General features: G+C 43.7%; 2 protein-coding genes across 4 annotated transcripts in view; one reads left to right on the top strand and one right to left on the bottom strand.

Annotated features, from left to right (window-relative positions):
* The window catches only part of bmp2k (BMP2 inducible kinase), a 68,991-nt gene extending 64,060 nt beyond the window's left edge, over positions 1-4,931 (top strand). For both annotated transcript variants that reach the window (XM_024260278.2, XM_024260277.2), the window contains exon 16: positions 3,051-4,931. In XM_024260278.2, coding sequence (XP_024116046.1) covers positions 3,051-4,372 — 1,322 coding nt within the window. In that variant the 3' untranslated portion in view covers positions 4,373-4,931. The remainder of the gene's footprint in view (positions 1-3,050) is intronic.
* Positions 4,932-5,006: 75 nt separating this feature from the next.
* Positions 5,007-18,741, bottom strand: paqr3a (progestin and adipoQ receptor family member IIIa). Of its 2 annotated transcripts, none has more exons than XM_024260280.2 (7): positions 18,522-18,741; positions 17,807-18,365; positions 17,460-17,622; positions 10,849-11,004; positions 8,545-8,742; positions 8,381-8,471; positions 5,007-6,114 (listed from the first exon to the last, which is right to left on the bottom strand). In XM_024260280.2, the coding sequence occupies exons 2-7, from the start codon at positions 17,989-17,991 to the stop codon at positions 5,972-5,974; spliced, it is 936 nt and encodes a 311-aa protein (XP_024116048.1). In that variant the 5' UTR covers positions 17,992-18,365; positions 18,522-18,741; the 3' UTR covers positions 5,007-5,971. The 2 variants fall into 2 exon arrangements, with proteins under 2 accessions (XP_024116048.1, XP_024116047.1); XM_024260279.2 differs by having other exon boundaries at positions 17,807-18,046; positions 18,522-18,740.
* Between the last annotated feature and the right edge of the window lie 525 nt (positions 18,742-19,266).

The raw sequence follows: 19,266 nt of genomic DNA, 5'->3' as shown, positions 1-19,266 counted from the left end.
AACAGGAAATATTTGGCTGGAACTGAAGGATTGTAGAAAATCTTAAAGAAGTAGATTAGCCTTAAGATGTCTTTTCTCAAAACAGTCCTTTTGTTTTCTGATGAGTCATTTCTTCTATCAAGTTCATTTTGTAATCATCAGATGATTTTACTTGTTGAGATTCAGAGTTTTCACAGCATCAGATGCGTCTTTTGAATAAAGTGATGAGCTCAGCTCTTCCTCCGATTCCATCCTGTGAGCAGCTTAAACTTTACTGTCAGCCTCTGTCTGCGACCTCCTCCTCAGAGGGTTAGGGTCTTCATCGGTGTGACCAGTTCAGACACTGGTAACTGGAAACAGTCCCCCAGCTTGCCTCACCACAGTTTGTCCAAAAACAAAGCGTGAACAGGACAGTTCATGGCTTGTTTCTCCAACAGCAGCAATAAGCTTCTTTGCCTCAGCACTCGCCTGGCTGCAGAGTCAGCTGCTGGGAGGAATGACATGTAATAAAGGCTCACGGGCTGTTTTCAGCAGCAGGCAGATCAGAAGAAAGTTGGAAAATAATGCAATATAAGCCTGTAAGCACTTGAATGTTTTTTTCATTTGATACTTTTGGACCAGAGAAAAAACAAAAGTAGAAACCAAACGAAACAGGGGGACATGATTCCTGTTTCTGCCATGAAAGTCCTGTGCAGCAGATTCTCATCAGCCTCTGTTTGTGCCATCAGTCCGTCAGCTCATTCGTTTGCTTTAGTGTGCTTGTGCCTCCACCAGGTCAACACCTCCATCAGATGTGAAGCGAACCCAGCGTCAGTCTGGGAGCGTTGTCTCCCGGCGAGGATCTTTTTAAATTGTCTTAGTTTTTATACCTCATTTTAACACATTTCCTGAACGGGAGGTCAAGAAGGTACAGAAGCTTTTGGGAAGGTTTTACTGGAGGGTGCACCTTTGCTTTAGCTTAAAGAACTGATTCACGTTGCGTAGAAACACTCGATGCTTCGAGTGAACCTTGAGGTGTCAGTGATTCAGTGGTGGAGAAAGCTGTGTTGAGTCTGAGGTGGAGATGTTGACCATCATCATAATGACACACAACTTGATGTTTGTGTGTGAAGCATTAACCTGAAGGGCTGCATGTTCACCTGTTCTCCTGCTGGAGCCGTTGTTAGCTGCAGGTAAGTTTTGGCTAATCTTCAGTTCATGTTCAGTTCAGTCACCGCCTGCTTCTGCTGTGGAGAAGGCATCATCCCTGGTGGTTTTTGCTCTTGTCGTTCGTCATGGAGTGAGACAGCCATGCTCAGAAACATCTTGTTCATGTGTGTTGCTGGATCCATCTGTTCAGACTGAGCCCAACACACAATAAATTTGTCTTTACATGTTTACCATTTGAACCTTTCTGTGCTTTTCTTTTCTTTTTGCAAAACTTTTTTTTAATCTTCCAGAAACATTACAAGCCTCAACTCACAAGAATCAGACTTTATTTTTATTTTCATGAGGCCAAAATGTCTTTTTACTTGAAATGAGCATCTGTTTGACATATCTTTGCAGCAGCAGATGGTGTACCGCTCTGTATCATACTGTGAGTGTGAATGTACCTCTTTACAGAATGTTGCTGATAAATAAAACTTGTGAAAAATCAAGGCTCACTTTGGTTCGTTCTTTAAAGGCTCTCCATCAGCGCGCAGCGAGCAAGATGTTCCTGACACAAACATGGCTGTCTCAGCACGCGCTCCGCTCCGGGCAGAGCCACGCCTCTTATGAGTGTGTGAGGAGAAAGAGGAGAGCACATGTCTGTGCAGAAGTTTGAGCCCTGCTCGATGATTTTGGGGTTCTGTGTATCAAAGCTTTCCTACAATCGTTGAAGTTCTCTTGAACCCTCCAGCTTCATGGTTTGTTTTTTCCCATCAATTGTTTCAGTTTTCTTTTCCGTCTCTGCACCGACATTTTTTCCTGAGGATTCATTTTTTCTGTTGGTTTGTTCCAGATAGTAGCTCTGACATGGTTCAGCTGTAAATGAACGAGCAGAGTCTCTGAAGGTAGGAAGGGATGTGAGAAGAACCTGCAGGACACCACACACAGACCCATTCCAATCCGGTCAGAACAACGTTCAAGTTTAAAGCAGCCCAAAGTGGATCCTCTGATCATTGGATCTCATGATTAGTCATGTGACCAACAGTAAAGGGCAGCAGGAGCTGGAAGCATGCAGCCGTCTCTGAGGCTGGATGCAGTTCCTCTGGGTCTTCTAATGCTCTGACACTTCTAGATTGTGAAAAAAAAATCCTATTTGGCTTTGATCTGAAGAAATGACGATTTTGATGACTGAACAAACATCCAGATGGCTGCCTCTGTGAGAGTGGAGCAGACATTCTCTCCTGACTCATTTCCTGCAAAGGTCTGAGCTTTCTGTAGCTTAGAGTTGATCTGAGTGATTCAGTTTAGAGGTTTTCCTCCGTCCTGATATGAAGTAGATTTGGGATGAAATAGTGTTGTTGGAAGAAGTTCTGCAGCTTAAATCCTGCCAGAATGCTGTCTCAACAGCTTGGGTCCAGAACACTGGAGGGGCAGTTTGAGCACTCTGTGACAGAAAGATGAGACTCTTCTGTCATTAAAACCATCTGCTCAGAGGATGAGCAGGAAAGAAGGCGTTCTGTCAGGGAGAGGAGCAGACAGAAACCGGTTTTCCTTTCAATGCTGACCTAGAAGTGTGAAAGGAGCAGAGCCGTCAGACAGACAGAGCTGGACTTCTAACCTCTGAGCTGCTTTTCTTCTCTTTAGAGCAGAACATGCAGAGTTTCCAGAGGTTTGGGTGATACTTCAGCCATTTAAACTTGTGGGTGGGGTCTAACACATTTGTAAAGCACTGATTCCCAGACAAACTCGCCTCAAAGCAGCGAAAAGGTAAAAACCTCAAACTCCTGGATTCCTTCCAGACGATCAGATCTTTACCTCGTCTGTGTTTGAACCCTGGTGCTGTGCAGACCAGGTTCCTGCTGGGCTGGCAGACATTTCTGAAGCACTTGAAGGGTTGGAGCTAAGAAAGCTTCAGCATCTCCTTTTGTGTCTCCTCCCTGCAGGTGCTGCTGTGATGAAAGGTGAGGCACCTGCTGTGGAGGCTGGCGTCTGCCCCCCCACCTCCACAGCCCTAGCTAAGGGGCCCAAACTGGGCAAAAAGAGCGGCTGCAGACCTGGAGAAGACTCAGACAGCGACTTTGAGTCGGATCCTCCTTCTCCAAAGAGCAGTGAGGATGAGGAGCAGGAGGAAGAGGAGGCCCTGAACAGTGAGCACAGCCAAGACACTGAGCCAGAGAACTTGGGACAGAGACCTTTGCTGATGGACTCTGAGGAGGAGGGGGACAAGCGCAGCTCTGATTCAGAGTCTGAGCCTCCCAGGACAAAGAACCGATCCAGGAAGCCTGCAGGGAGCAAAGGAGGAGGAGCAGCTGCTGCCGGCAGGAGCACTCCAGAAGCCTCTGTGGCTGCTCCTGTCACCCCCCATCCTGCGTTGCTCAGAGGAACCAGAGCCTCAGAGGCTGTAGATATGTTTGGCGCCTTGCCCTTTGTGGGGGGCACCTCCCCTGTGGGGGCCTCACAGAGTTCTGCTGTGTTTGCACCTTTCGGGCAGGATGAGGAGCTGGCTGCAGAGGAGTTTGATGTTTTCATCAAAGCTCCCTTCAGCAGGAACCCCTCAAAGACGGGAAGAAGCAGCAATGAAGCCCCCCTGTCCCCCGATTCCATTGACGTGTTTGGATTCTCTCCTTTCCAGCCGGGCCCTGTTGGACCACCTCCAAGCACTTCCAGGAGCGCCGAAAACATCTTCCACCTCCAGGAGCCTGCCAGTCCCCGGCAGCAGAGGCTGAAGCAGCGCAGCCTGCAGAAGCTGTCCTTGCGCCAGAGGAAGACCAAGCAGGAGGCAGCCGGGGTAGGCGGCAACGGCAAGCGCCACCACAGCACCCCAACCGGGGGCCGCAAGAACAACAAGCCCATCTACCGCACGCCTGAGAAAGTCCGCAGACACAAGAAAGTGGGCCGCAGAGACTCGCAGAGCAGCAACGAGTTCCTGAGCGCCTCCGACTCCAAGGAGAACATCAGCGTGGACTTCACCATGACTGATGGGAGGGACAAGGACTCTCTGCCGGGGGAGGACGTCCCTTTAGACCCCTTCGGGGCGCGACCTTTCCACCCTCAGGATGGGGGGCGCCACGTCCAATACCCGTGTCTCAGTGAGGGTCAGAGTGACGTAGCTACAGCCAACGGTAAGTCCTGGGACAGCAGGAGTATGGATGATTTTGGAGCAGTGCCCTTCACGGAAATTGTCATCGGGGGACCGCAGCAGGCCCCCCCCCAGCCGCTGGACCTGGACCCGTTCGGAGCTGCTCCCTTTCCTTCAAAACACTGACCCCCTCTTTGATTCAGCTTTAAATATTCTGACTGCTGGCTCTTTTTCACCTGCCTTCTCACAAGTTTAAGCACCACAAAGCCTTAGCTGAACAGCAATGCCTTGCTGCACAGCACCTCAGCAGCAGAATTGTTTAGCCTGTCTATGCATAAAGATCCTGTAGTCTTCATTCAGTGGAAGAGGATGTGACAGCGCTGCGATTCTTGGTTTTTATCCTGCTTTTTTAAGCCATCTCAGCTGGTATTTAGAGTTCATTCTAGCCTCCAAAGTTTTTCTGACTGTAAACCTAAGTCTTTTTATGAGGTCAAATCCTGTCTTTCAGAATAAATGAATAAAAATACACTTAGATTTGGGCTTGGATTTTGCACGAACTGGAAAAGAAACTTAACACTTTCGGTTACAAAAATCAAAAATCTGAAATTATTAAGGATATTTTTGTACTGTAGCTGTGTGAGCGGTTATGACCGTTAATTTGGAGAGTTTCTAAGCACAGTGCTGTATGAAAGTTATAAGCAGTGTAGATTTGCTCATCTGTACATAAAAGTCAATCTGCAAACCATGCTGCTGTTTGAGTTCAGGACAAGAGTTTTTATTTCATTACAAGTTGAATCTCGGGTACAAAATCAGAAAAACCTTATGAAGAAAATTTTAGAGCCTGCTTTATTTTACAGAGTTGGGATCAAAGTAAAAAGCCTCCGATAAACACTTTTCTCACATAACAACCAGTAAGAGTGAAGTTTGAACCATCAGGTGTTTCCTCTAGCTTCCTAACCATAGAAGAAACTCTTTCAAGAAGCCGTATCCATTGAAAGCACATCTGCAGTTGTCGGCGTGGTCCGGGACTTTTTCATCATCATGTTTTTCATCAAAACCTCGACTCTGAGTTTGAGTGCAGAAGCATCAGCTGCTATGACTGCAGAAGCTGTAGAGCAGGCCTGCATGTCACAAACCTGAACTCCAAGCATCCCTTACACTGACAAAATGTGGACTAAACCAACAAAAAACAGCTGTTACGGTGAGCTTTACAAGTTCTAGAACCTAAAGACTACTTCTGTCATCCAGAGGAAACATCGCTCAGCTTTGAGTTTGTGCAGTAAAATACACTTGGGCTGCAAAAAACATCCCACATGTATTCTTAAGCGAAAAGAAAAGCAGTTCCTCCATGGACTGGATTGTGTTCCCTGCTACATCACGAACACGCACAAGGTCAGGGAAGAAACCGTGGATTTTGCATGTTTGTCATCAGTTTTGTTTGGTGCTGAAATGAAGCGTTCTCTCTTCAGCTGTGAATGTGTGCATCTGAAGTTTGAATTCAGAGAAATGTGTCTGCTGGTGGTTCTGCTGCATGACTCATGTTCTGTAGAGCCTCTGTGTTCATGCCACACTCCCAGCAGAGCAGATGGCGAGCAGTCCTCAGGGTCTCCTGATGCTGAGGAGGTAACAGCCACGTTTCTGAGAAGCTGAAGCTACAGGAACCAGACGAGAGTCTCCAGCATTGCTTCTGCCTGCAGATGCTGCAGCTGCTGCAGTCCACTCAGAAAAACAGGAAGAAAAACCAGTCGTTTCTTCTCAGCCTGACCTGGAGCTTCCAACAGCTGTCTAGGTGTGCTGGGGCGTGCCGGGGCACGGCTGGCTGTGTCTGTACGCCATGATGAAGCCAGACGACTGGTGCCACCAGTAAAACAGGAGAACCAGCAGCATGTGCCACACCTGGTGACTGGAGCCCAGGTAGTTGAGCTGACCTGCAGCAGCAGACAGAGTGAGTTTAGCCACAGCGCTGTCAGGGTCACATGTCCACCGTCTTTATCTCAGAACCAAATCACAGCAAAGCTTCAAACATTTCAAGTCCTGCTGAACTCCTGCATCCAAGCTTTAAGTGCAGACTGGTTTTAGTGACATCTAGTGGTGAAGAAGGAGAAGAGAGAACCAGGTCTGAACTGTTGCTCATAAAGAGAACAGTATGATTTCTCTGTAACAAAAATGTCTAATGTTTGGGGGTCTACTAAAGGCAGGAGCTGAACAGGGCATGTGGTCATGTGACCTCCAGCTCTGCAGTGACAGTCTGATGTAACCAACCCCCCCCCCAAAAAAAACAAACAAATGAGAAACTAGCCTGTCAAGCGTGAGATCCCGCCAGGGAGAGGCTCTACAGCTGACTCCTCAAAATGAGCACAGCCTCTTTCCAGGAAAAATCAAACACTGAACATCAAATACAAAACGATTCTATAGTAAAGCTATAAAACAACAGTTTTTTTTCAATTGACCTACCTGGATAAATAAAGGTTACACAAGTCCCACTCCAATCAGTCTGTGATCTATTTTCAAAGTGTCCCCCGCAGCCTTTTCATTATAGTTATGGGATGTGAAAATGTATTGACGAATCCATTTATCCAACCAGATCGATCAGTCTGAGGCACGTCAATCGAATCGAACTGCACTATTATAAAATTGTTTCAAAATTAAATACAATTTTTTTAGCCAAAATCAAAACCAGTGTCAATTTCTAGGATATAGTTCCTGCTGAGTTCATCAGAAAATTCACCTCTGAGTTTGGCCAGAGTAAGCCCGCACTCATTTCCCATCATCCCTTTGTTTACATCCTTTCCTGCTAGCTTACAGACCGTCACAACCCCAACATCACATTAATTCTCAACAATGGTGATCAACATCATTTCTATCCAGCCGTCCAGTTCTGATCCAGATTCCAGCTCAGACCAGGAAAACAAAGACATTCATGGATCTATTAGTCTGTAAGTGGATGATCAGAATGGAGCGGAGCAGGGAGAGTGAGGGCTGCTCATAGTAGCTTCTACATCATAACTATAAGCTTTTAGACAGAATTTTTCATCTGCTCCTGATTCACAACTTGAATAAAGAAATACTTAGGAATGCAATTTTAACCTTAATTTTCTTTCTAAATGTCCTTCATGAGAAAAAGGCAAAACGAACATGTTTCATTGGACAGAGTCTTTAAATGCATTGTATAGAGTTTTTGGTTCTAAATCTACTTTCCTAACTGAATTGTAGTTGAAAAAGTTCCTGCAGTGCTCATGTCTGGTCCTGTTGCAGCTCACTGTCACGGTAAATCCTCACCACAGAAAGTGACCCTCATGTGTGCCAGACTTCAGTGAATTATCTATCCATCAATTGTAAAAACACCCAAAAAACCAAACTATTTTCATTGGAGTGGGTCTTATTAGCTCCAATCTGAAAGCAAAGAGAATGAGGAGGTGAAGGAGCGGCTCCCTATGAGAGGTCCTGCTGTAGACGGGTCATGACTGATTAAGGAAGGTGCTGGTTAATGCAGTTTCATCACAGATAGCAATTTCATAAGCAAGTATAAATTATCTTTATGTAATCTAACCTAAGAATTGACGTAAAAAGCCTCATTTTGAGGTATTTTCATTTAAATGTGTCACATTGTGATACAGTAAATGTTTACAAAACATCTAAAATAAATCAATAAAAACAGACTCCCAACCTTTAATTTTACACCATCAAGGAGGATTTTTTCCAATGAAAACCAATTAAGATTGTTCCTATCTAATTTAAAACATCAAAAACAGGAACCTTTTTCTGAGTTATTCAAAAAATATTGACCACGGACTTCATATCAATACCATAATACACATTATGCTGGGATGTTACTTATTCCGAAGTTTCTGAATTGAAGCCTCATCGGGAGTGATCCCTTACATAATACATTATAGTTTTAGATACAAAAATAGATTAATACAAATTTTAAAAATGCCATAGTTTTTCAGTAATTAATTAGATTTTCTTTCAAAAGAACAGGCTGGGGGCATCAAATATTGCCAACAAGTTTACTTATGGAGTTTAAAGCAGAAAGCCTTTGTTTTTATCTAAGTTTCTGCTACAAATCAGCTGAATTCAGATTCCAAAACAAGAAAAGTTTAATGACATGGGGATTTTTTTAAGCAGAGCCCACTACAAAGCTGCAGGTTTATATCAGGATGTCCTGAGACTCCACAGAAGAAGCAGACTCACCTGGGAAGTAGCGCTCAGGAACCTTGGAAACATAGAAAATTAGAGCTAAAGCTGCGATCAAGTACATCCCAAGGACTCGCAGGACAAAAGCCTGGAAAGAAAAAAACGTTCATTTGCGGCTCAGAGTGACATGACTCATTCCTGACTAAAGCAGGGCTGCTGACCTGGACCAGCTCCGAGGAGAACCCCCCCATGATGCAGATCCAGTGGACGGTGGGGATGAGGCCGTACCCCGCCACCAAGCAGAAGATGAGCGAGCGCAGCTGCTTCCACGGCTTGCTCAGGTACTGAGGATGGATTTGGGCGAAGAACACAGCCAGGATCATTGCCAGAACCATCACCAAGTACACCTGCCGCCAGTACTGCAGTGAGAGGAGGGGCCGAGGTCAGAGTGGAACTGCTGGACTTCCTCCCTGCTCTAAAACCTGTTTGAATAAAGCACACCACCCGAGAAAGGCTACAGTCTTAGAAAAAGGAGGTGTCCTGGCATCAGTAGTTACACAGTCATGCACCTTCTGCTCAGGACTGCTGAAAAGGTCCTGACCACGAGCACGTCCAGACGAAGGCGGAGCCAACCGCCACATCAGATGCTCTCAAAACAGATGTGACTGAGGAGAACAGGCTGGATTCAGACAGGAAGTTCTTCAGAGTCCTGGCTCAGATCATGAAGACAATAGAAATGACCTGCCTGGCTGCTGTCCTTTGGTCAGAGAAATCTCCTGTTCCACTGTTCATGGGATGGATACAGCCACTCTGTACTTGATATTTAAACTTCTATAAGTAGCTGTTCAAAGTCTGGACAGGCTCATCTCGCCGCCTTCTGTCCATTTGTAAGGATGCAGGCCTTCGTCCAGTCACACGTCCTCGTGTGACGAATTCTGATGAATTTCACAGTGAATAAATTTGCACTCAGAACCGGGCCCCGCTTGGTTTCAGCCAAATTTTTGAAGCTTTCCTCCTCACAGACTCTGTCTTCTCCGTCCCTGATGAGTTCAGACTTTTTCAGGCTAAATTTAAACTGCGTTCCTCTTCGGGGACTTGGCTCGCCTCTGGAATGGAGCCACCTTGAAGCAGAGTCCTGGTCTTGGCATGGACATGGAAGAGGGGGGCTCCCTTCGCTGAGACTGCTCCTGGACTTGTGAGCGTCATATGGCGGGGAACAGGGGAGGCGGGCGCTCTGTGAAAGCAGCCATCTGGTTTGGGCTGCAGCAGATTTCAGCTTCTTTCTGGGGGCAAAATAACCCAGCGCTTCCAATATGTGGGGGAGGACGGCGCCCAGCCAGGCACTTCAGGAGTATCAAAAAACAACAACATGGTGGTGGGCGGCTGGACGCCGAGAAGACGCTGGCCAGTCAGGAGAGGCTGCTTTCCAAGCGGTGTGAGCAGTAGAGGTGTCGTGCTGCTTGTTGATCAGGAACAGACTCTGTATTCAATTATTACCACCACCACCCCCCTCCACTGATGCTGAACCGAACATCCGATCATTTTAGCGGAGGCTAGAAATGCTGGGAGTGAACTTCCTGCAGAGTCATCCACAGGAGTGTCAGAGCGACGCCGTCACTCGTCCTGTTTGATCTCTTGTCTGGGAAAGCTCCCATCATGCCTCACAGCTCCTCTCTCGCCCTGCAGTTACACTATTTGCTTCAGATGAACAAACTCCAGCTTCAGCTCAGGAGGCAGAAATCATCTCTGCCCATCAGGATGGACTTTAATCGTTTACAATACCAAATATACAAAAGCCACACAAGGTGTATTTTTGTATTTTGCAATTTAGGCTAAAATTACAAAGCCCAGAGTCCTACCACGCCAGGGGACTGAGTACAGAGTCCCAACCCCAGGCACAAACCAGGGACCCCAAAGGGAGATCCGTTCCAGGCATCCAGCCACCCAACGTGTGGAGTCCAGTAGAGAGCAAGGCAGTGGCCTTTCCCCTCCATCCACCCGTACTCTATAGAGGAGGACGTGGTAAACACGGCCAACCAGGCTCTGCCACTGATGGGAATTTTGAAGAGGCTCAGCACTCAGAGGCAGGGACCAGAACCAACCACAGGGACACGGACACCCCTATATGTGGTATGATCCTCGGCTCATGGTTTAGCCAGACAACTCAGGGATCCTTCTCCGTGTGTGAAGAGAGGACTTCAAGGCCGAGGAAGCCAGAACCCAAGAGACACGGCCACCGGCACCAGGGATGGAGTAGAGGTCAGAGAATCACTGGCTCCACCTGTCCCAAGCAGCTGCTCCTTTTTCAAAGTTATGTATGAGGAAGAAAGGTTTAATTGCATACTTTTTTAACGCCCAAATTGCGTTCTGTGTGAACGGGCAATTGATTTAAATGATGTGTGTGCGACGGGTGCACAAGGGGCTATCTGTGTTACCTGTGTGTGCCTCACTGTGGTTAGTGATCCCTACCTCATGGAGGAACATAGCAGGGATGGAGCTGGATGCTTGGCAGCACATGGACTCACATTGTTGCAGTAAAAGGTGTAGAAGACACCGGGGACGTAGCAGCCCAGGATCCCAATGGAGACTCCAGCATAATCAAGCGCCATCCAGCGGCGGCTGGTCTTCTCCGAGCGATGGCAGCAGAACATGTGGTACCCCACAGAGCACAGCATGCACACCTGAGAAGACAAGCAGCACCAGAAAGCTGAGGTGTGATTGCAAACGCCACAGACTTTGGTCCCACTTGATAACTGCAGGTCCTGACTTCACCATGGACACAGTGAATCATTGCAGCCACTCTGCTGCAGATGTAATGACTGGAAGCTCTCAGGCACTGTAAAAGGACGTCTTAGCCTTCAGAATTTTTTTTTCCACCAGTTTGACAGAGTAAAGCAGTTTGATGCTTCTCACAGAAGAATCCTCTTCTTCTGTGCCTTCAGGCTCCTGATGTTTCACAGAAAGTCATGGCCTCTATCTGATCTTCTCCTCTGCATTTTCCTCAATCACACCAACCACCCCCATGTTCTCTTTCACTTCTCTCCATCCATGATACTCCTCTTCGGTCTTCCTCTAGACCTCTTTCCTGGTTTCTCCAACCTCAGCATCTTTTTACCAACATATCCAAATTATCTCCATCTGCTTCCCTGCATTGATCTCCAGAACATCTACCATGATTTGATCCTCTGATGGATTCATTCCTGATCCATCCTGATCTCTCCCAAAGAGAACCTCAGCATCTTCATCTCTGCTTCCTGTCTCTGCATCAGAGCCTGAGAACAACATGCTGCTCTCCACAGTCTTCTACAGCTTGATGACTGTCTTCAGTCATACATTATGCGTGAAACCTTCCTCCACACATTCTAACCTAAGTGCGGATGTGTCTTCACCTCTTTACTGCAGTCTCTGTTGTTTTGGACTGTTGAATTAAAGCCCTAAAAGCAGAGGCGGAGCGAGAACGTTTTCCATGGGGTGGCAAATGTGAACAGCAGATTGGAAGGCCATTACAAATGAGAGGTTCAAAATCATGTATTGTATATAGTGTTATCATTATTAATAAGACAACAGCAGCTCTTTTAGCTGAGCTGCTATTCCTAAAGCTTAAAGAAACTTCTGTTGATGATTTCTTAAACCTGAATTAATTTCCAATTATTAAAAAAATGTTTGTGTATTCAATAATGTTTAGATAGTAAAAATCTAATTTTAGGTTTGTTGCTAATCAGCAAACAAGCAGCTTCTACAGTACCAACAAAAGAAAACACCTGTTCTCATCTGCAGTGTGAATATATTTTTATGTATCCAGTATATTCACTCTGATGACTGACAGAACCAATAAACCACTACCATGAACTAGAAAAGACACAAACATAAAACTCTGTGTAATTGTCTTTTCGATGCAGACAGTGTGCATTGTTTTAGTAAAGCAGTTGTTGTTTTTGTGTGAGCACAAAGGAATGCTGCATTCTCCACATTTGAGTCTGGCTCTTTTATTGTGAAAATCTTCAGCGTTGATGCTCATTTATCACCTCTGGTCAGAGTTTCAGCATCTGTGTGGATTTCCTGCGCAGGAATAATTTTGTCTGGACCTCAACAGTTTTGTTCTGCTGGTTTCCATCCTGCAGCTTCAGCACCAGCAGGTTGGTGTTTCTCATCAGTCTTCATCTGCTGCAATCATCTGTCTACCCACTGCTGCTGATTTCATCACCTGTTTTTTTAAAAATGAAATACATTTAGAAAAAGCAGCATTTTGATCTATTCAATGTGTGTTGAGGTTTTAGGTTTTATAAGCTGTTTGTGATTGGCACCACTATCAACCCGGGTACCATGCGATATCATAACACTCATATTTTGACCAAAAAAGCATAAAAAGAAGGTGGACAGACTTTATTCTTGGGCTTTTGTGAGTTTCTGTCATGTTTGATTTTTTAACCACACATTGCATGTAAAACGAGAGGCGAAACCGAGTCTGTCAGACTGCTGCTGAATCTATGCCTCCTAATCATTTTCAGTTGAAAGAGACAATATTTAATAATTGTTCGTTGTTAAATGCTTCCATAATTAAATCATTTTCATAAATCACATTTTTATCTAAACTAGGGATGCCACGATTAGACAACTAATCAACTTTCTAAATAGTCAACGACTGATTTAGTAGTCGATTAGTCGTTACTTTATATTACATAAAGTCAGAGTGTAGTAAAGTTGAACAAGGTTGTGAGCGTTTAGCACCAAAAAATACACTTTTGTGTATGAATGCTTAGTAAGCAAATTTGTTATCTACTGGGGTTTTTTTTAGGCTAATTTAGAGTTGACCTAATATTGTAGCAGCAGGCTAACGTTTTTGCCTGGTGTAGTTTACTGAAGAAATTTAGGGTATTTTGGAGTTTAGCTAGTATTTAAGCAACACACTAAATATTTTTGCATTTTTGCTTGTATTGGGGATTTTTAACCAATTTTATGACATTTTCCTGATATTTAGGTCAACTTTAGTCCTTTTTTTATAGTTCTTTAACAAAATTTCAATTTTTTTGTTGCAAATTTAACATTTTGCAAATAGATTTTGCATTTTCAGCAAATCCCTTCAGCAATTAATGCTTTCAATAAAAATAATTCACGAGTTTTATTGCAGGGAATGCAACTTTTCTAGTTATATTACAAACAGTGAGATCAAAACTTTATCTTTTGTGAAAAATTGTTATTTTTTTATCAGATGCCGACCTCATTTGATTTCATCTTATTTTAATACCAGAAACTAACGAAGGACAAAGGCTGCAGGATTCATTCAAAATGTAATAAACTATCATCTTAATTGTCATTATTTTTAGTTAGTTTAAAGCTAATGGTGGATAAAATGTGTGTTTTACATCCACTTTGCTCATGACCTGATTAGTCGACAAATCGAACAAAATAATCAATGATTAGTCGACTATTAAAATAATCATTTGTGGCAGCCCCAATCCTAAATTAATCAAACAAAGGTCATTTTTTTCTTTTTTAACACATAAAACTGTTGTTGTTTTACATAAAATACATAGGGAAAAATGCAAAAATTATAATAAACTCCCAAAAGCCCCACAATAAAGTCTATTGTGATCATCTATCTTCTTTTTACCTTTTGGGGGCAAAAGGTAAACCTGATCCCAGGTGGAGTCCCACCTCCAGCTTCAACTCTGTCACACATTCAGCACATTTCTCAGCTGATTTTTTTATCTTTGTGAAACCATATTGTCGCTCACAACTGTTCACTTCTGACTTTGGAAATCCTCTCAATCAGTCCTGTCAGAAACTCTTCCCCAAAACACTTCCATACCTCCACAGGTAAGTGGTCAGAACCAACTGCATTTCCACTTTTTATTCTCTTCAATGTCTTCCTCAGTTCACCCTGACATCCTTCGCTACTTCCTGAACCATAACATCCACCTCCTCTTCTCTGTCTTCTAACATTTTAATCATTAGTCAGCTCTTCAAAGTTCTCTTTCCATCACACTTCACCAACTCCATCTCTGTTCCTGATCTAATCCTTTCATCTGTCTTCTCCACTGATATTTCCATTGTTTGACAAAGTCCACCATCATCTGTCTGTCTCCCTTCCTGTCCTGAGTACCAAATGTATCCATCACTTCCTCATCACCTGTTGCCTTCATTCATGTCCAATAATGTCTGATCCAATCACCAGTCTTGTACTTCTAGACTACAGAATCCCGGGGTCTCCTCGTTTGTCTCCCTCCAAAATTTCTCCTTCTCTTGCTCACAGTGGTCATAACTACACACAACATTTAACATATCACCTTTGGCTTCAGACTCATCACCTTATCTGATCCTCTCTTCATCTCCAGAACAGTATTATCAAACTCCTCCTTCAGGAGCTCTCTGTTCCTCTTCCTATTCACACCATGACTGAACAGCTTGAAACTGATTCCAGTCGAAAGCTTTGCTCTCTTTCCATCTGGTCTCTTGAACACAGCAGATCCACTTTTCTTCTTTCTATCATGTGGACCAACTCTCTAGTTTTCCTGTCAAAGTTCCAACATTTAAAGTTTCTACTTGAAGTTCTCCAGTCCTGTCTTACCCTTTTCTCTGTGTCTACAAACAAGTCTTCCTTCCCTCCTTCTTCCACCAACATTAGTCACATTTTCCCTAACATCCTGTCAGTCAACAGCACCAGTAATAGTCATTAGCTTAGACGATTACTGATTCTGTATGAAAGTTTGATTTGGGATTCACATGGTTGACTTGGTTTGGTTTTATGTGTGATCCTGCCATAACCAAATAACAGGAGCAGATCTGACATTATGTACATATGCATATGTAAATCTGGTTATTTAAATGCTCGCTTTTTTTGCACATCCATAATGTACATATCTGCACATAGTCTGGATACTATGATGGACAATACACACTTATATGGCACAGTCCATTGCATATATTTTTTTACATATATATTATACGTTATATTAAGGCTGTAACGAGTATCCGGGTGCTCAGGTATTCGGGATCTGCTCCCAAAATTTCGAGTACGGATATTCGGATATTCGCGACGTCCAAGATCGCTGATTTGCGATCTTTATAAATGTAGTAAATTGTATTAAAATATGATCATAATATCATCTGGGGACGATGTATTTTTATTTTAAGTTTATGAACTAAAATAAAGCCGAAAGAGGCGTGGTACCGCTACCGGAAGTAAACACATCTTCGTGACAATGAAGCTTCCGGTTTTCAAAGTAAAACTAGTGAGAGCTTTTCTGTTCAAAGACTGAGACTGAACTTCCGCTCACAGACATAACTTCTGAAACAATGAATTAGCTTTAACATCGGAGCTTTAGCTTCAGTGCTTACATTCTTTTGGTTATGATAACTCTTCAACATTTGACGTAATTAACGAAACTCCATCTTATTCTGAAGAAACAGCCTCGCGCTGCTGAAAGGTGGATGTAATCAACGTGAATCAGCTGATTCTGCTGCGGAAAAAAAAACTTTTTTCATATGTACTCTCCACCAATATGTAATGTTTAGAACGTAAAATATTGAAGAACTTTGAGGATAGAAAACTGTGGAGAACATTTTCAGATTCTGTTGATCCAAAACAGCAGTGATTTTTTTCCTTTTTATGTTGTTTTACTGCTGAACCAGAAGATTGAAAAATCAAAAACAAAAAACTTTAAAATGACAAAAAAAATTCTTTTTATCTGAATCTTTGTGTTTTTTAATCAGTTTTGTTCATTTTGATCTCCTGTTCTAAATAAAGGTATAATTGATGATTAAATACAAATAATTTCAATTTTCATCCATCCAGTAAATAGACATACACATGGCAATAAACATATTAAAAAGTAAGAATCGTGGTTCAACTCGTGAATCGTTGCTCTTGATTCGTGAATCGAATCGGATCGCCACCTAAGTGATAATCCACAGCCCTACGTTATATTGTATTTTATATTATGTCTTGTATTTTTTATGCCAATTTCTTTGCACTGAAACGGTTGCTGCAATTTCATTGTCCTGTGATAATGACAATAAAGGTCTATCTATCTATCTATTATGAGGCAGGGAGTTGACTAATTTCTCAATATGAACTCCTTTACCTTACAAAATGAAAGCAATATAAATGCTGATCATTACAATAGGTTAAATAAAGCATCAGTTCAGAGAAAGTTCTCCTCTTACCACTTGTTTTTGTCCAGAAGATGACGCTAAAGTGTGTTTTAAAGAGGCCTGTGCAGTGATACAGAGCGTTTGATCTATGTGACCGCAACTTCCTTTATAGGTGTGCGTTATCACAGTGGTTTATCACTTTTTAATCCACACCCAGCAGCCAATCAGAATCGAGTATTCACCCGGACCATGGTATAACTGACAGGCATCTTTACATTAAAGTGGGGTCATCTGGACCCACAAGACAGCGCACTGAACTTTTTTTTCCCAGTGTTTTTTTATCTCCACTGGTGTCCGTGGCAAACATAAAATCCTGTCCACCTCTGTAATGGGAGGGATCACACATCAATGCAATGGTAGGGTCATCTGGACCCCATAAGAGAGGACGAGGGTTAACATACGAAGATGTTGATATGCGTTTATCATAAAATTAATCTGGTCTGCAACTAGCGGGCTGCTCGGTGTTGCAGTGGTTAGCGCTCTTGCCTCACAGTAAGAAGGCCCTGCTTCAAATCCCCGCTGGGGGATCTGAAAAACATCAGCTGGGACCTTTCTGTGTGGAGTTTGCATGTTCTCCCCGTGCATGTGTGTGTTTTCACCGGGGACTCCGGCTTCCTCCCACCGTCCAAAAACATGCTTCATAGGTTAATTGGTGACTCTAAATTGTCCCTAGGTGTGAATGTGAGAGTGAATGTGTGTGTGATTGAGGCCCTGTGACAGACTGGTGACCTGTCCAGGGTGAACCCCGCCTTCGCCCATCAGTAGTCGGGATAGGCTCCGGCACCCCGGAAGGGACAAAGCGGACAAGAAGATGAATGTTCTGCAACTTGAGGTTTTCTTGTGTTTTAAAGGAAAAATTAGCTTGAACTCAACTCCATCCAACTTACAGAAGAAATCATTTTAGCCAAATGGTCTACAGATGTAACATTAACCCCTTTAGAAACTGAATGAAGCAAAGTTACAAGATAGATCATCAGCACACCTGGAAACAGAAGAGTCCAATTGAGTAAATGACGTAATCCTCTCTGGAGGCACCGACAGCCGGCAGCACTGAGGCCATGTTGTACACCCCGAGACAGAAGAAGAGCAGGAAACCCAGCAGGTGGCTCCAGATGTTCACTGTCTCATTGGACAGAATAAAAATACTGTACAGAAATAGGAGAGCATGCAGTGAATTTCCAGAGCAGATGGCTGTGATTCTTTACCTGAAACAGAGAAACTAAAACAACATCCCTGGTACATGCACACTTCCAACAAAAACACAAGCAACCCTCTGAAACACAACACAATGGAGGAGAGCCAGAGTCGCTGCTGGGGGCGGGTCCTCACCTTTTGATGCAGAGTCTGGAGGGCAGGTAGGCTCTGTATCCGTCCGTGATGTAGGGGTTCTCACGCAGGAACACTGGGATCTGCTCGTAAGTGTACAAGCGGATACCTCTGGGCACCAGAACCGGCCAGTACTGGTAACCTCCTAGCTCGATGTAGTGGGCAGTCTGGGGGTTCTTCTGAGGCATGGCTGCTCCTGCAAAGGCCTCCCAGCTGTCCAGAAGCTGCTCCTCATCAGCCACACTTTAGACAAGGAGCCGAGTTAAAAGCACAACACGCTGGAGAACAAGACCTGCTCATGAGACATTAGAGTCCAAAACCCTGAGTTAGAAATCAGCCCGATGACTGCAGCTCACTAACGTTACTCTGAGCCCGGCGTTACAAATGAAGCAGACAGCTCAGACTGGACCCATAGACCGTCTGACTGGACCTGGACTCCATCCTGACTCCTCCCTCAGATCTGGAACCGGAGTCTGGTCCGGTCTGCTTCTTTACCCGGAAAATGTCTTCGCTTGATTGTACAGGAAAAACGACACTGATCATCCCACCGTAACCCGATTATCTAGGAGCCGATAAGAAAGCACGACACCACGTGATCTACCGACAGGAGCTACCCGATGTTTACCGCGCAGCTCGTAAAGTTGAAAGAGACGAACGCTTCAACCAAACGGTTCGTAGCGGTTTGCTGGCTGCTGAGACGAAGGTCACAGAAACTCACCTGTTATTGCTTTCTGCGCTCAGCAAACTTCTCTCGGGATTTCGGTGTTGATTTGACTTTTTGAAATTGTTTTCAACAAGTAAGAAAATAAATCAAATATTCGAAAAAGTTTTGCTTGCAATGTCTTTGTCTCGGGAAAAACGTCATCAGCTTTGGTGGACCCCGGAAGGTCCCCAAACACTGCCTGAGTAAAATACCAACCGATTACATTTGGTTTCGCTGGTCTGCCTGGAATAGGAACCGAAGTGTTTTGTTTGTTTAGTTGTTTGTTTCCAAACATGTATTGATTGATTGATTGATTGATTGATTGATTGATTGATTGATTGATTGGTTTACTTCAAGCATAGATTTGAAAATACAGGACAAAGCACACAATTATTTCAATCTCATTACAGAAACAATTAAATGCATTGATTAGAAAATAGAAAACAAAAATAAAACACACTTATGTCACATTTGGTTCATTCATTTTTTGTGATAATTAACTAAAGTCAAAAGAGTTTGATTGATTGATTGAAAAGGAGTGGGAAGAAGTGAACTTATATAATCCCACCACTACTTAATTACTTCATTTCACTGTTTCGCATAATTATGTAATCCGGTTGTTGTTTTTTAAATGTATTTATTTATTGTAATTCCCAATAGTAAAGTGAAGTGCTTGCTGATTATTCATTGATCTCATCAAACATTATTTCAGTAAACAGTAATATCAATCATACATCATGTACTCATGACACTAAACAAA

The sequence above is a fragment of the Oryzias melastigma genome, linkage group LG16 (assembly GCF_002922805.2).
Source record: "Oryzias melastigma strain HK-1 linkage group LG16, ASM292280v2, whole genome shotgun sequence".
Taxonomy (NCBI): Eukaryota; Metazoa; Chordata; class Actinopteri; order Beloniformes; family Adrianichthyidae; genus Oryzias; species Oryzias melastigma.
Note: the sequence above shows the minus strand (reverse complement) of the source record. Positions and strands in the feature narration are given on the sequence as shown.

Excerpts from the sequence above, each read along its gene's own strand:
- paqr3a (XM_024260280.2), bottom strand. The coding sequence starts at position 17,991 with ATGCCTCAGAAGAACCCCCAGACTGCCCACTACATCGAGCTAGGAGGT. Across the intron at positions 8,472-8,544 it reads TCTCCTCGGAGCTGGTCCAG|GCTTTTGTCCTGCGAGTCCT; the intron begins GTCAGCAGCCCT and ends TTTTCTTTCCAG. Across the intron at positions 6,115-8,380 it reads TCCTGAGCGCTACTTCCCAG|GTCAGCTCAACTACCTGGGC; the intron begins GTGAGTCTGCTT and ends CTGCTGCTGCAG.